Source organism: Oncorhynchus mykiss, chromosome 32 (genome assembly GCF_013265735.2).
Source record: "Oncorhynchus mykiss isolate Arlee chromosome 32, USDA_OmykA_1.1, whole genome shotgun sequence".
Taxonomy (NCBI): domain Eukaryota; kingdom Metazoa; phylum Chordata; class Actinopteri; order Salmoniformes; family Salmonidae; genus Oncorhynchus; species Oncorhynchus mykiss.
Genome location: NC_050572.1, coordinates 33435194 through 33449698, shown reverse-complemented (window position 1 = coordinate 33449698; position 14505 = coordinate 33435194). Strand labels below are relative to the sequence as shown.

At 40.2% G+C, this 14505-nt stretch overlaps 1 protein-coding gene across 2 annotated transcripts; it reads left to right on the top strand.

Moving 5' to 3' along the window:
- The first annotated feature begins 1936 nt into the window (after positions 1 to 1936).
- LOC110488354 (BOLA class I histocompatibility antigen, alpha chain BL3-7) lies at positions 1937 to 13244 on the top strand. 2 transcript variants are annotated; one of them, XR_005041339.1, is made up of 9 exons: positions 1937 to 2186; positions 6099 to 6356; positions 7759 to 8037; positions 8383 to 8682; positions 8928 to 9035; positions 9342 to 9359; positions 9615 to 9681; positions 11256 to 11805; positions 12532 to 13244. XR_005041339.1 is itself a non-coding variant. In XM_036971398.1 (8 exons), the coding sequence occupies exons 1-7, from the start codon at positions 2129 to 2131 to the stop codon at positions 9662 to 9664; spliced, it is 1071 nt and encodes a 356-aa protein (XP_036827293.1). In that variant the 5' UTR covers positions 1937 to 2128; the 3' UTR covers positions 9665 to 9681; positions 11256 to 13244. The 2 variants fall into 2 exon arrangements, 1 of the variants encoding a protein (XP_036827293.1); XM_036971398.1 differs by having other exon boundaries at positions 11256 to 13244.
- The last annotated feature ends 1261 nt before the right edge of the window (positions 13245 to 14505 follow it).

Sequence of the window (14505 nt, the reverse complement as noted above, 5' to 3'; positions counted from 1 at the left end):
CTTTATGTTTGAAGCCTGAAATGTGGAAAAAGGTTGCAAAGTTCAAGGGGGCCGAATACTTTCGCAATGCACTGTACAGTGCATTCGTAAAGTATTCACTTTTTCCATATTTTGTTATGTTACATCCTTAATCTAAAATGGGTTAAAACAAAAATGTCCTCATAAATCTACACACAATACCCCATAATGACAAAGGATCTCTCTGTACTTTGCCCCATTCATCTTTCCCTTGATCCTGACTAGTCTCCCTGCCATTGAAAAACATCTCCACAAGAAACATGCGGTGAAGCATGCTGTCACCACCATGCTTCACTGAAGGGATGGTGCCAGGTTTCCTCCAGACGTGATGGTTGGCATTCAGGCCAAAGAGTTCAATCTTCGTTCCATCAGATCAGAGAATCTTGTTTCTCATGGTCTGAGCGTCTTTAAGTGCCTTTTGGCAAACTCCAAGTGGGATTTCATGGGCCTTAAACCGAGAAGTGCCTCCGTCTGTCCACTTTACCATAAATTCCTGTTTGGTGGAGTGCTGCAGAGATGGTTGTCCTTTGGGAAGTTTCCCCCATTTTATAGAGAGAGCTCTGACAGAGTGACCATCAGGTTCTTGGTCACCTCCCTGACCAAGGCCCTTCTCCCCTGATTGCTCATTTTGGCTGGGCGGCCATCTCTAGGAAGAGTCTTGGTGGTTCCAAACTTCTTCCATTTAAGAATGATGGAGGCCACTGTGTTCTTGGGGACTTTCAATGTTGCAGAAATTTTTTGGTACCGTTCCCCAGATCTGTGCCTCGACACAATTCTCTCTCAGAGCTCTATGGACAATTCTAACATGCAGTGTCAACTGTGGGACCTTACATACAGTAGACAGGTGTGTGCCTTTCCAAATCATGTCCAATCAATTGAATATTCCACAGGTGGACTCCAATGAAGTTGTAGAAACATCTCAAGGATAATCAATGGAAACAGGATGCACCTGAGCTCAATTTCAAGTCTCATAGCAAAGAGTCTGAATACTTATAAGTTATCTCTATTTTAATTTTTTTTATACATTTGCAAAAAAAATCTAAAACCTGTTCTAGCTTTGATTAGGATTGTTTTATTTATTTAATCAATTTTAGAATAAGTCAACATGTAAAAAAATGTGGAAAAAGTCTGAATACTTTCTGAATGCACATCTTTGCTGTCCATTTTTGTTTTGTTTAATAAGGCAAGTCAGTTAAGATCAAATTCTTATTTACAATGACGGCCTAGGAACAGTGGGTTAACTGCCTTGTTCAGCTCTGGACTTTGATTTAGCAACCTTTCGGTTACTAGCCCAACGTTCTAACCCCTAGGCTACTTGCCGCCCCAATTTGCACTTGAATTTTGTTGATTGCATAATTTCAGTCAAATAGTAGTGTTGCAATGACTAACCCATCCAAGTTAGTTAAAATATCTCAATCCCCAGCTCCAGGCCCAATCAGAATTGATACCATTTAGGCTTCCTTTAGTTTCAACCTCTGCTGCTTGGTTTCACCTAGATTTTCCCGATGCTTGAGCTGCCTAAATTCTCATTGGCTCAACGAAGTTATACAAACATTATATCTTGGTGCGAACTATATTCAGAGTTTCTCAACCCAGAGATGCAACAGCACGAGACTTCCGGGAACGCTTGGGGAAACATACTAAGTAGACCAGGCCGGGGTTTGGCGTTTGAGAAGTCAATTAGAGAAGTGAACATTTCTTCCTTAGTTGTGAGTTTTCTCAAAATCCAAAGGCTCAACCTATATTCGAGACCATTTCTTACGTATTTGAACATGTTATTACTCTGTCTTCGCTAAAGTGACAAACTGAGACGTTTTTATTTACGTGAAAAACAACTTTATATTGAAGGAGTGCCGTTGAGTTGACGACCTGCACGTGCGCAGTTCGATGCGAGACAGCCGATGACGTATTTCTGCGCATGAGTTTAACGAGCAAACGTCGCCATGTTATCTCCTACAAATGTGATTGGGGATTTCTATTGGATAAGCAGTCTAAGCCTATCTTCATACTGTATTAGCCATATTTTCAGGTAATTAGTTCAGGATACCCCAAGACGGAAACATTGGGAGAGACAACAAACACATGGGTAGTTGGACAGACCAACGTCGACATGAAGGGTTTTATCCTCATGGTCCTGGGAATAGTGCACCTTCATGAAGCATTTGGTGGTCAGTATAAAGTTTTATGTATTGTAGTTTTAGGAAGATATGTATTTTTTCCCCGTAGCAAGACTATTTAACTTTAGTTATTATAAGGCCGAATAGGCCTATGCATTTACTTATCTTCACATTAGGCTTTTTACAAACGTTTTCTTCCGAATCAGTAACGGATAAAATAGTAGCCCTTATGCACATTCCATGATCGTACGTTCTGAACATGCTTCCTACCGGCGTATCCTATAGAACGGAAGTCAGTCTAGTTGTTATCGCCGATATAACGTTAACGTTCCTACCACTGTGTCGCAGTTTTTTACTAGGTGTACTAGGTGTCTTGCCTCATAGTAATGATGTACATCGAATTGTTAAATCAGCCTCTGAGACTCCAATTAGCAAGAATGAAAAGGGGTTCAAGTTGTGTGTATATAGGAACCTCCAAATAGTCAGAAGTCATCTAAGATATCTTTAGTCTGTCAATCATTTTGACGTTTTTGCAGAGGACATCTTAGTCGCACAATTTTGCATCGAATTAAGATGTTTTGATTGCTATTTCTCAATTTAAAAATGTGTATGAAAACACGACGTCTATTGTTGAATGACAACAGACTTTATTGAAGAATCCCTACTGTTGACGTATCACCGATGAAGGGGAGTAGACTTCCGCTACCGGCTTCGGCTTGCTTCAAGAATCAAAGTGCAAAACGAACAAAAACAAAATGTCGTCATAATAAATGCACAAACTCTTCCGTCTGGGTCTCAACTTACTGTTGAGAGTTAGAATAGTCGAACGTGCAAGTTCGAAATTTGGTTGTGCATCTGTAACAGTGTTGCTTCCGTCCATCTCCTCGCCCCTACCTGGGCTCGAACCAGGGTCCCTCTGTACACATCGACAACAGTCACCCTCAAAGTACCTTTAGCCATCGCTCCACAAAAGCCGCAGCCCTTGCATGGCAAGGGGAACAACTTCAAGGTCTCAGAGCGAGTGATGTCACCGATTTGAAACGCTACTAGCCGTTGTTAGCTGTTTAAATAGCTTCTTGATATGCCCCACTTGTCCTGTGAATGGATTATCTTGGCAAAGGAGAAATGTTCACTAACAAGGATATAAACAAATTTGTGCACATGAAACATGGGACCAACACTTTACATGTTGTGTTTGTTTATTTTTTCAGTGTATTCTTAGTAAATTATCCCTTTAAAGATGGTGTTTAAAAAAACAATAACAAATAATATTTAACTAGACAAGTCAGTTAAGAACAAATTCTTATTTTCAATGATGGCCTACCCCAGCCAAACCCTCCCCTAACCTGGAACGACGCTGGGAAACTTGTGCGCCAACCTATGGGACTCCCAAGCATGGCTGGTTGTGATACAGCCCAGAATTGAACCAGGATCTGTAGTGACGCCTCTAGCACTGAGATGCAGTGCCTTATACTGCTGTGTGTGTGTTTGAAACAAGAACACTTGTGCTCAGATGGACAAAGAGGTTCGAAGTTATTTATGCTACGCTTCCAATTTGCTGTTTCCAATGTTTGCAAATGGCTTTGAATTACTCTGCAGTATTTTCAAGTATGAAAAAATGTATTGCATCTTTCAAACTTTTCAGTGGCATGCTGTTGAGCATCTCAACTTATTTATACTTATCTGTATAAAATATAATTGGTTAATTGGTTTAAATTGATTATGTACACATGGGGCAACTGATATTCAGGAGAATGGATATTTACAAAATCTTAAGATAAAAAAATATATTGTGTAGATCAAATATGACTGTCAGATAGATTGGAATAATATAGAATGAATAGACCGCACAATCTCCTATCTTCAACATGCAGTTCCAGATACAGCCCTGTCATTAGTTGAAGTGATTCCCTAAAAACACAGCACTTTGATACAGCTATGACTTTGTTAGGATAATTAATATAGCAGGTTAGAATAAATTGGGTAAGGTTATGAAAATGCTAGGATAGGGTTAGTGAAAATGCTCTCCTAATCTGCTATGGAAAGTCACTTGTATCAAAGTGGCATGTTTTTAAGATGACCTATTAGGTGTGGGCAGTCAATCCGATGTTTCAGAAAAGTAGTCACTTCCTGAGATCTGTATTCAAATAGTTTAAAAATGTAGTTTCTTTATGAGATCGTTTTTCAAATAGTTTTTAAAAATTGTCACTTTATGAGAGTTGTATTCAAATAGTTTTTAAAAAAGTAGTAATTTTGAGGGGTCTGTATTCAAATAGTTGAAGTCACCTCCATACAAACAATTTGTTCCCCTGAAAAAATAGTTACTTTCCATAAATTAGAGTTAAAACTATAGTCCCAGATCTGGTGTGTGTGGGGACAGTGCTTGTAGGGGGGATGTAGTGTATGTGAGTGTTGGTGTGAGTATGTGCCTAGAGTCAGTGCAAAATAGGTTCAATGCAGATAGTCCAGGTAATCATTTGATTAACTATATATATATATATCAGTCTGATGGCTTAGGGATAGAAGCTGTCTCGGAGTAGGTTGGTCTGCTAGCCGATGCTCTGGTACCGCTTGACAGACGGTGGTAGAGAGAACAATCTATGGCTTGGGTGGCAGATGTCTTTGGCAATTTTTCATCCGTTCCTCTGACACTGCCTGATATAGAAGTCCTGGATGGCAGGGAGCTCGGCCCCAGCGATGTACTGATGACCAGCCTTTCAAAGCACTTCATGATTACAGATGTGAGTGCTACGGGACAGTAGTCATTTAGGCAGGTTACCTTTTGAGTTCTTGGGCACAGGCACAATGGTGGTCAGCTTGAAATGTTGATTACAGACTGGGACAAGGAGAGGTTGAAAATGTCAGTGAAGACGCTGGCCTGCGCATGCTCTGAGAATGTACCTTTGTATTCTGTCTGGCCTAGCGGCCTTGCAAGTGTAAACCTGTTTAAAAGTCTCACTCACATCGGCCTATAGCTTTCTCAGTAACAGCACTGGGGTGCTACTGACATTCAGAAAAGAGGCAAAACATGCCACCTTTGAGAAACAGAATTGACCATTCCTCTCTGAATATGATGTCAGTAACACCCCAGAGGACTGTGAACAATGACATGTTTTGCACCTGGACACTGCAGTGTTATTCCTACAAAAATCGAGAAAATGTTTGTGTTTTTTGGATTTTTCTCCCCTGAATGAAATATAATCCACTAATAGACTTTCATAAAAGTCTATTTGGATGCCATATTACCTTTAGCTGAGTGTGAACTGAATCAATATAAACCACTTGGTAGTTCCTATCAGGATAAATACAGTATAAGGTCAAATGTAAAGTTGCTAAAGATTAGTGTCATCTATCAGTCTTACAGTGAGAGTGGTCTTGGGCTTCTTGTTATCGATGAACTTACATAATTTATCAGACGCTCTTATCCAGAGCGACTTACAGTAGTGAGTGCATATGTTTTTGTACTGGTCCCCAGTGAGATTCCAACCCCAAACCCAGGCGTGGCAAGCACCATGTTCTACCAACTAAGCCACACGGGACCATGTCATGTACATTTGGAAGGAATGCAATGTTTTCACTTGTGTTTATCACATGTAATATATTTACTGAAATATCTGTCTAGGAATATCACAGTTCCATTTCACAATACTGTTCTTAGTGTTCAGTGTGTCCATCTATATATCAGACCATCTATATATCAGACACTGATTCCAGATCATTCTCTTGATAAAGCATTCTTGGTTCTCCATGTCTGATACACAACATGTGTAATATCTAGGGGTTACATACCGTCTTGGAAATGTTCAAAGTAATATTATATAAACAACCAGTTTATTAAACAGTAGTGTGGAGAAACTAAAAAGTGAATATAGAGAAAATGTAAACCTCTGTCTAGTCTACATGACTTTGGAAAACGATGATCTGTTCAGAATTCAACATAAACATGTACTTTCTTTCCTCTAGTGACTCACTCCCTGACGCATTTCTACACCGCATCTTCTGACATTCCCAACTTCCCAGAGTTTGTGTTTGTGGGGATGGTGGATGGTGTTCAGATGGTTCACTATGACAGCAACATCCAGAAAGTGGTGCCCGAACAGGACTGGATGAAGCAGACAGACGCAGAGTTCTGTGAGAAGGAGAGAGAGAATTTATTTTATTCCAAGCAGTCATTCAAAGCTGAAGTCGCTACTCTAAAGCAGCATTTTAACCAAAGTGGAGGTAAGTCCTTCATCTTTACCTCATCTGATCATTTGTGTTTGTATAAACTGTCAAAATCCCTTATTCTAGGAGACAATAATTAATTAGGATTAGAGAAGTGATCAGTAAAGTTACAGATCTAGAATATCAGGGATGTACAGATCTGCTCCTCCTTCCTGTTTCTGTTTCCTTCACACACTTACCACACAGCATCATTAGCTGACTTCAGTATTAGAAAGCCTCTAACATGGCCTCCTTTGTTTCTCTGCTTATGTTTACTGTATGTATGGTCCCACTCCTGGACACCAGCACAGCATTCATTTTAAAACTGTGTACTGTTTTAAGTGTGTGAAGGACAGATGATGATGACCACTACTGTAAATGGCATCAAACTATAAGCATCTTTATGGACGAATATCATTGGTACGGTCACTCTCCAATTACTTTGAATGGCAGGTTGGTGAATGTCAGGTCGCAGTTGTAAATGAGAACTTGTTCTCAACTAGCCTACCTGGTTAAATAAAGGTGAAATAAAAATAAAAAGATCTCTGCTCGGAATACACTTGCATGTTTAATTTGTCAGTCAAGACCTCAGTCAGTCCCTCCAGTCTGCTCTGTGGAGCTTTCATGGTGTGTGTGTGTTATCCACACTGCCCAGCTGTGTGCTGCCCTCTGTCCCCCGCAGTAGAGCTGCAGTCTTCTCAGCTTCTCTGAGTAAATCTCTGATCTGATGGGACAGTAGAGAGAAGCAGAGGAACAGAACATGATGTTGATGATGATGTTAGTGATGATGATATGTTTGGCTTCTCTGCTCTAATGGACCATAGTGCCCAGTGACTCCTTGTGGGCTCTGCTGCTGGAGCTGATCAGGCCTCAGGGGAACTCTCTACACACTCACCCTTCACCCTCAGAATCTGGGGAACACACACACACATAGCTCCAGTATGCTCACATTATTGAGAGATAATCTTCCTCATGTTAGTCTCCATCTCTCTCCTGTTGTTCCTGACTGAACAGAGGATCCTCTCTCACGTCCTCTATTTATCTCTGACATCATCACTAGAGGACAGTCTTCATTTGTCAACGGTGTTTTATTCATTTACACACCTCACTGAACTACAGTTCTACACAACATCCATTTGTTAGAATAACACTACGGTACTGAACACAATGTTTATCTTCAACACAGTAGATAGAACCAAGCCAACATCAGCTGGTGTAGAATAGAGCCACACTCTGAGTCTCCTCATCACCTCTCTGTCTCTGTGGTGAAGGTGTGACATCATCACACTATAGAGTCTGAGCTGATCTGTTTTATTCCTGTCTGGTTGAACAACTAATACATGATGATGGAGATCCCACTGGCAGACTGAATCTGGAGAACAGATTGCACAGTGTTGTTGACCCTCTTTCTCTGTTTCAGGAGTCCACATTCTCCAGTACATGTATGGCTGCTCACGGGATGATGAGACTGAACAGACAGAGCGGTTTGGACAGCTGGGTTATAATGGGGAGAACTTCCTTGAGTATGACATGAAGACATTAACTTGGAAATCTCTAAAACAGCAACCTAATTTCATGCAGGATGAGTGGAACAGTGACACCAGTAGACTGTTATTCTGGAAGAACTACTTCACCCAGACCTGCATTGATTGCCTGAAGAAGCAGGTGGACAATAGGAAGAGCACTCTGAGGAGGACAGGTAAACATTCAGAAATGTCACTTATTTTTCTTTTGTCCTTGTGTTTATGCAACATCTATCTTTTGATTTGTGAATTCAGTCCAGTACTACATAATTGTAGATGTGTCACTTAGGAACATTGAGTGGTTCTGGAACAACAGTGAAATATGTCTGGTTAATGATCCAGAATGCACCATATTGTTGTGACATTCATCTATACCACCAACATCCTTTATCTTTACTGATTCTGTGTTATCTACAGAAATCACCATTTATGGTATCATTTGGATAAATGTAGATGCTTTTAGTCTGCGCTCATTTCAAAATATCACCACTGAAATGTCTGAATTCTCTCATTCCCTCCAGTCCCTCCCTCAGTGTCTCTGCTCCAGAAGACCCCCTCTTCTCCAGTGACCTGCCACGCTACAGGTTTCTACCCCAGTGGAGTCATGGTGTTCTGGCAGAAAGATGGGCAAGAACAGCATGAAGATGTGGAGAATGGAGAGACTCTCCCAAACGATGATGGAACCTTCCAGAAAAGCACCCACCTCACAGTGACGCCTAAGGAGTGGAAGAACAACAAGTATCAGTGTGTGGTTCAGGTCACTGGTATCAAGGAGGTCTTCATCAAGGTTCTGACTGAGTCTGAGATTCAGACCAACTGGAGTAAGAGGGAGATATTAAAATACACACTATACCTAACCCTCTTACTAAATGTACCCAATATTCCTCATTTAAGTTCCCTCATGTGCTCAGTAAAGCTACCTGTCTGACTGCATGTTCTCATTGACCTCCTGAATTGTTATTATAATTTGTTTTTTACATGTAGGGGAATGCTGCTTGGATTTCATTTGAGATGGAAATGTGTTATCTTGCACTGTAGTCTGAATGCTCTGTTCTGATGATTACAGAGGACCCAGCCCCCAACATTGTCCTCCACATTGGAGGGGTGGTAGCTCTCCTCCTGGTTGTTGTTGTTGTTGTTGGGGTCGTCATTTGGAAGAAGAAGAAGAAGAAAGGTGAATGAGGAAAGAAGGAAAGATAGTATCAGCAGTGATTCACTTAGTAGTTTAGAAGTAGTAGACAGGTCATAGTACTGGTTTAAAAGCATTAGTATAGTAGTGATGGTAGAAGTACAGTCTGTTTGATTTGAATCTGTTTCATGTAAATAAAGACTCTTGTCACGAAGGCTTTATGTCAAGTCTGCAGTAGGATATGCAGAAGGAATACAGGATTCAGCATCATCTCAAACATTATATTCTCTTGTATTCCAATAAAGCAAGCTTTCAGAGTCAATAATAACGTCATGTTTATCTCGGTTTCAGGGTTTGTTCCAGCCAGCAGTAAGTACCTCAGTTCATATTGTTCACTATTCTGAAAATATCACATATTTTTGTTTTGTGTTTGACTGTATCCATTTTAGAATGTGGTTGTCTCTTTTCCTTGTAGATTGTAATGCTGGTTCAAACTTAATGTGAATTGATGTATCTGCTTAATTAATATGGAAGGTTTTATTTACTGTGAACCATATATTAGGAACTTGGTAATGAACCTGAAAACCTTGTTTTTCTAACATTGGGGTTTTGTTTCTGTTTTAGCTAATGACACTGACTCTGCGTACTCTGGGGAAGGTCTCCTGAAGACTTGAGTCCTCTCTGCACTTCTGTAAGTAACATCAGATTAAGTCACTGAAGGTGTCCTCATGTCAGTGAGCAAACTAGAGAAACAACCACTGCTACTGGTTGGAATGTGTTTACAGTGGCAAGAAAAAGTATGTGAACCCTGTAGAAATACCTGAATTTCTGCATAAATTGGTCATAAAATGTGATCTGATCTTCATCTAGGTCAAAACAATAGACAAACAGTCTGCTTAAACTAATAACACACAAACAATTATGTTTTCATGTATTTTATTGAACATCCCGTGTAAACATTCACAGTGCAGAGTGGGAAAAGTATGTGAACCCTTTAACTGGTTGACCCTCCTTTGGCAGCAATAACCTCAACCAAACATTTTCTGTAGTTGCAGATCAGACCTGCACAACGGCCAGGAGGAATTTTGGACCATTCCTCTTTACAAAACTGTTTTAGTTCAGAAATACTCTTGGGATGTCTCTTGAGGTCATGCCACTGCATCTCAATCGGGTTGAGATCAGGACTCTGACTGGGCCACTCCAGAAGGTGTATTTTCTTCTGTTGAAGCCATTCTGTTGTTGATTTACTTCTGTGTTTTGGGTCGTTGTCCTGTTGCATCACCCAACTTCTGTTGAGCTTCAATTTACAGACAGACAGCCTAACAATCTCCTGCAAAATGTCTTGATAAACTTGAATTCGTTTTTCCGTTGATGATAGCAAGCTGTCCAGGCCCTGAGGCAGCAAAGCAGCACGGTACTTTAGTTGGGATGAGGTTTTGATGTTGTTGTGTTGTGCCTTTTTTTTCTCCACACATAGTGTTGTGTGTACCTTCCAAACAACTCAACTGTAGTTTCATTTGTCCACAGAATATTTTGGCAGTAGGACTACGGAACATCCGGGTGCACTTTTGCAAACTTCAGATATACAGCAATGTTTTTTTGGACAGCAGTGGCTTCTTCCGTGGTTATTTCATGTATCGTAGACTCATCAACAAAGATGTTAGCATGTTCCAGAGATTTCTGTAAGTCTTTAGCTGGCACTAGGATTCTTCTTAACCTCATTGAGTGTTCTGCGCTGTGCTCTTGCAGTCATCTTTGCAAGACGGCCACTCCTAGGGAGAGTAGCAAAAGTTCTTTCCAGCTTTTTGCAAGTCAACAATTCCTAATCTTAGGTCTTCTGAGATCTCTTGTTCAAAGCATGGTTCACATCAGGCAATGCTTCTTGTGAACAGCAAAGTCAAATTTTTTGAGTTGTTTTATAGGGCAAGGCAACTCTAACCAATCTCCAGTCTCATTGATTGGACTCCAGGTTAGCTGACTCCTGACTCCAATTAGCTTTTGGAGAAGTCATTAGCCTAGGGGTTCACATACTTTTCCATCCTACTCTGTGAATGTTTAAATTATGTATTCAATATAGACAAGAAAAATACAATCATTTGTGTGTTTTATTAGTTTAAGCACACTATGTTCGTCTATTGTTGTGACTTAGATGAAGATCAGATTAAATTGGATCAATTTATGCAGAAATCCAGGTAATTCCAAAGGGTTCACATACTTTTTCTTGCCACTGTATGTGTGTAACCTCTCTCTTCTCATGTGTTTTAGGAAGCAGCTGAAGACAGTAACGAAATAAAAACACCAAATGCTGAACTTCTCAAAAACATAACATATACTTACACACATCAGTCACACACACTCCATATATACTGAACAGAAATATAAATACAACCATTTCAAAGATTTTTCTGAATTACAGTTCATGTAAGGAAATCAGTCAATTTGAAATATAATCTATGGATTTCATATGACTGTGAAGGGGTGGGCCTGGGAGGGCATAGAATCACCCACTGGGGAGCCAGGCCCAGCCAATCAGAATGAATTTTCCCCCACAAAGGGCTTTATTACAGAACAAAAATACTCCCTACTAATGGGTGTAAACAAATTGAGCACAACATTTTGAGAGAAATATGCTTTGTGTGCTCATGGAACATTTCTGAGATCTTTTATTTCACCTCATGAAACATGGGACCAACACTTTACATGTTGTGTTCATATTTTTGTTGTGTATATGAATGTCAAAAAATCTGGTTTCAAAAATATTCTTCGGTGAACAGTTTTACTTTCATTTAATCCTTGGTTTGTCTTTTTAAAAGTTGTGCTGTACTGTCATTTTTTTAAGTTATAAAATGTTATAATGCCACTGTGTGATAGACTTATCTCAGTCTTACCGTTATAATCAATGGAACACCATGAAAGTGTGTTTCTGGAAAGCATTAGATTGTTGTGAGATGTTGAATTAAGATTTGAACATCTGTTATTCTAACTGAAGTCATCAAAACAATCACATTTTAAAATATATTTATTTAAACTGGGAAAAACGACATTGTTTTGTTTGAATGTGTAGCAGCGCAGGTGGTGTTATAACTTTGCTCACACTAACTTGTTTAATTGCATGGCTATAAGTCAGACAAGGCCTGTCCACGTTCCGTTTGTACATTTTTCTCTTACCGACAGTGGTGGTATTTTTCTAGCGGTTTTGATTTTATGAGACGTTTGATTACGATGGGGGCATAACACATTTTTGACTGTACCTTCTGTAGTTGGTGATGGGGCAAGTCAACATGTATTGTAAGTGTTTTCTACTTTGTACCTTTATTGATGCCTTACACATTTGAAGGAAAGTGCCATATTGGACCTTTATTTTGTTTTCAGTAAGATCTGTTCTAAACAGCAAAGGATTTGAAGTGAAACAATACGTTTGTATATGGGTTTAAGAAATAATATAATATACTGCTCTTTCCATGATATACTGACCAGGTGAAAGCTATGATTCCTTATTGATGTCACCTGTTAAATCCACTTCAATCAGTGTGAAGGGGAGGGGAGGGGAGGAGACAGGTTAAAGAGGGTTTTTTAGACATGGATCATTGAGAGAGGGATGTGTGCCATTCAGAGGGTGAATGGACAACATATTTAAGTGCCTTAGAACAGGGTATGGTAGTAGACGCCAGGTGTACTGGTTTGAGTGTGTCAAGAGCTGCAATGCTGCTGGGTTTTTCATGCTCAACACTTTACCGTGTGTATCAAGAGTGGTACACCACCCAAAGGACATCCAGCCGACTTGACACAACTGTTGGACGCGTTGGAATCAACATGGGCCAGAGTCCATGCCCTGACGAATTGAGGCTGTTCTGAGGGCAAAGGGGGTTGCAACTCAATATTCAGAAGGTATTTATTTTGATGACCTGTATGAAGTTGATGGGGCGGCAGGTCCCCTAGTGGTTAAGAGCTTTGAGCAAGTAACTAAAAGGTTGCTGGTTTGAATCCCAGCCTTAGGTATTTTTTAACACTGCAACTGCAGTTGACTTAGATTTTGGATGCAGTCATTTCAGAACAGTTGAACTGCACTGTGACTGCAGTTACACTGCATTTAGTATTTTTTTTAAGTGTGCTGCGGTTATACTGCACTATTGACTGCAGAGGCGACTAGGTGCGAAATCTGCCTTTGAGCAAGGCACTTAACACAAATTGCTCTTGAGACTGTCTACTAAAAGCCGAATGTAACTGTTTGAATAAAATGCTTCTTAAGTTCGAGGGATAATCTCTGCACTGTCTCTTCAGTACTCTAAACATAATCATAAACAGCCAGGCAGAAAATGGCACTAGCAGTACTTTGGCCCTCTAGGGATGAAATGAACAGTGCTATCCAAACCTGAATCCTGCCATGCCACCGATGACATACATGTTAGGCTACTGTTGATGCTGAAGACTATTTTATGTAATGTAGTTTCTGGGGATGTCATTCTCTTTTATAATAACCCACTGGGAACTGTAGAATACCTCCCATGTAACTACTGCCACGCTATTCATATCCACAGTGACTCATTTATCAACCTGAGAAAATTAACATAATATGGGAGAATAGGCTTCTTCAGGTTTTATGGCAAATTCATTCCAATAATTTAGGTGTCTGTGTAGTCGTGATAGGCAGATATGCATGTAAACAGGGCAGAAAAGTGACAGGTAGCAGGATTAACTGATTGAATACTAGAGGTAATATATACATATCAACAGGAGTAATATTGACCAGTAGCAGAATAAATAGATACTTATGGTAATGGCAATCAATGAACAGCTGTGTAGTTGTAATAATAAAGGTAATCAATAATACATTTAGCAGCAGTGTAGGTGTGAGGGGGAGCAGTAGTTGTTAGTCATTTAACAAGTCTTATGGCCAGTGGATAAAAGCTGTTTAGGAGTCTTGGTCTGAGCCTTGGTTCACAGGTGTCGTCTACCGGATGGTAGCGTTGAGAACAGTCCATGTCTCTGATGGGTGGAACCTTTTGCAATTTTTGGGGCCTTTCTCAGACACTGCCTGGCATGTACGTCCTGGAAGCTGGGCCGTCCGCACCACGCTCTGTATGGACTCACGGTCAAGTGTGGAGCAGTTGCCATACCAGATGGTGATACAACCAGTCAGGATGCTCTCCATGGAGCGGCTGTAAAACAACCCAAGGATCAAAGGGGCCATGCCAATCGTTTTCGTCTCCTGAGGGAGAAGAGGCACTGCAGTGCCTTCTTCATGACTGCTGATGTGAGACTATTATGTGAAGTCCTCAGTGATGTGGACACAAGGACCTTGAAGCTGATGAGCCTCTCTATATACACTGCTCAAAAAAATTAAGGGAACACTAAAATAACATCCTAGATCTGAATGAATGAAATATTCTTATTAAATAGTTTTTTCTTTACATAGTTGAATGTGCTGACAACAAAATCACACAAAAATTATCAATGGAAATCAAATGTATCAACCCATGGAGGTCTGGATTTGGAGTCACACTCAAAATTTATG

Coding starts and splice junctions, on each gene's coding strand:
- LOC110488354 (XM_036971398.1), top strand. CDS start 2,129: ATGAAGGGTTTTATCCTCATGGTCCTGGGAATAGTGCACCTTCATGAA. Junction 6,357..7,758: donor GCATTTTAACCAAAGTGGAG/GTAAGTCCTTCA, acceptor TCTCTGTTTCAG/GAGTCCACATTCTCCAGTAC. Junction 8,038..8,382: donor GAGCACTCTGAGGAGGACAG/GTAAACATTCAG, acceptor CATTCCCTCCAG/TCCCTCCCTCAGTGTCTCTG.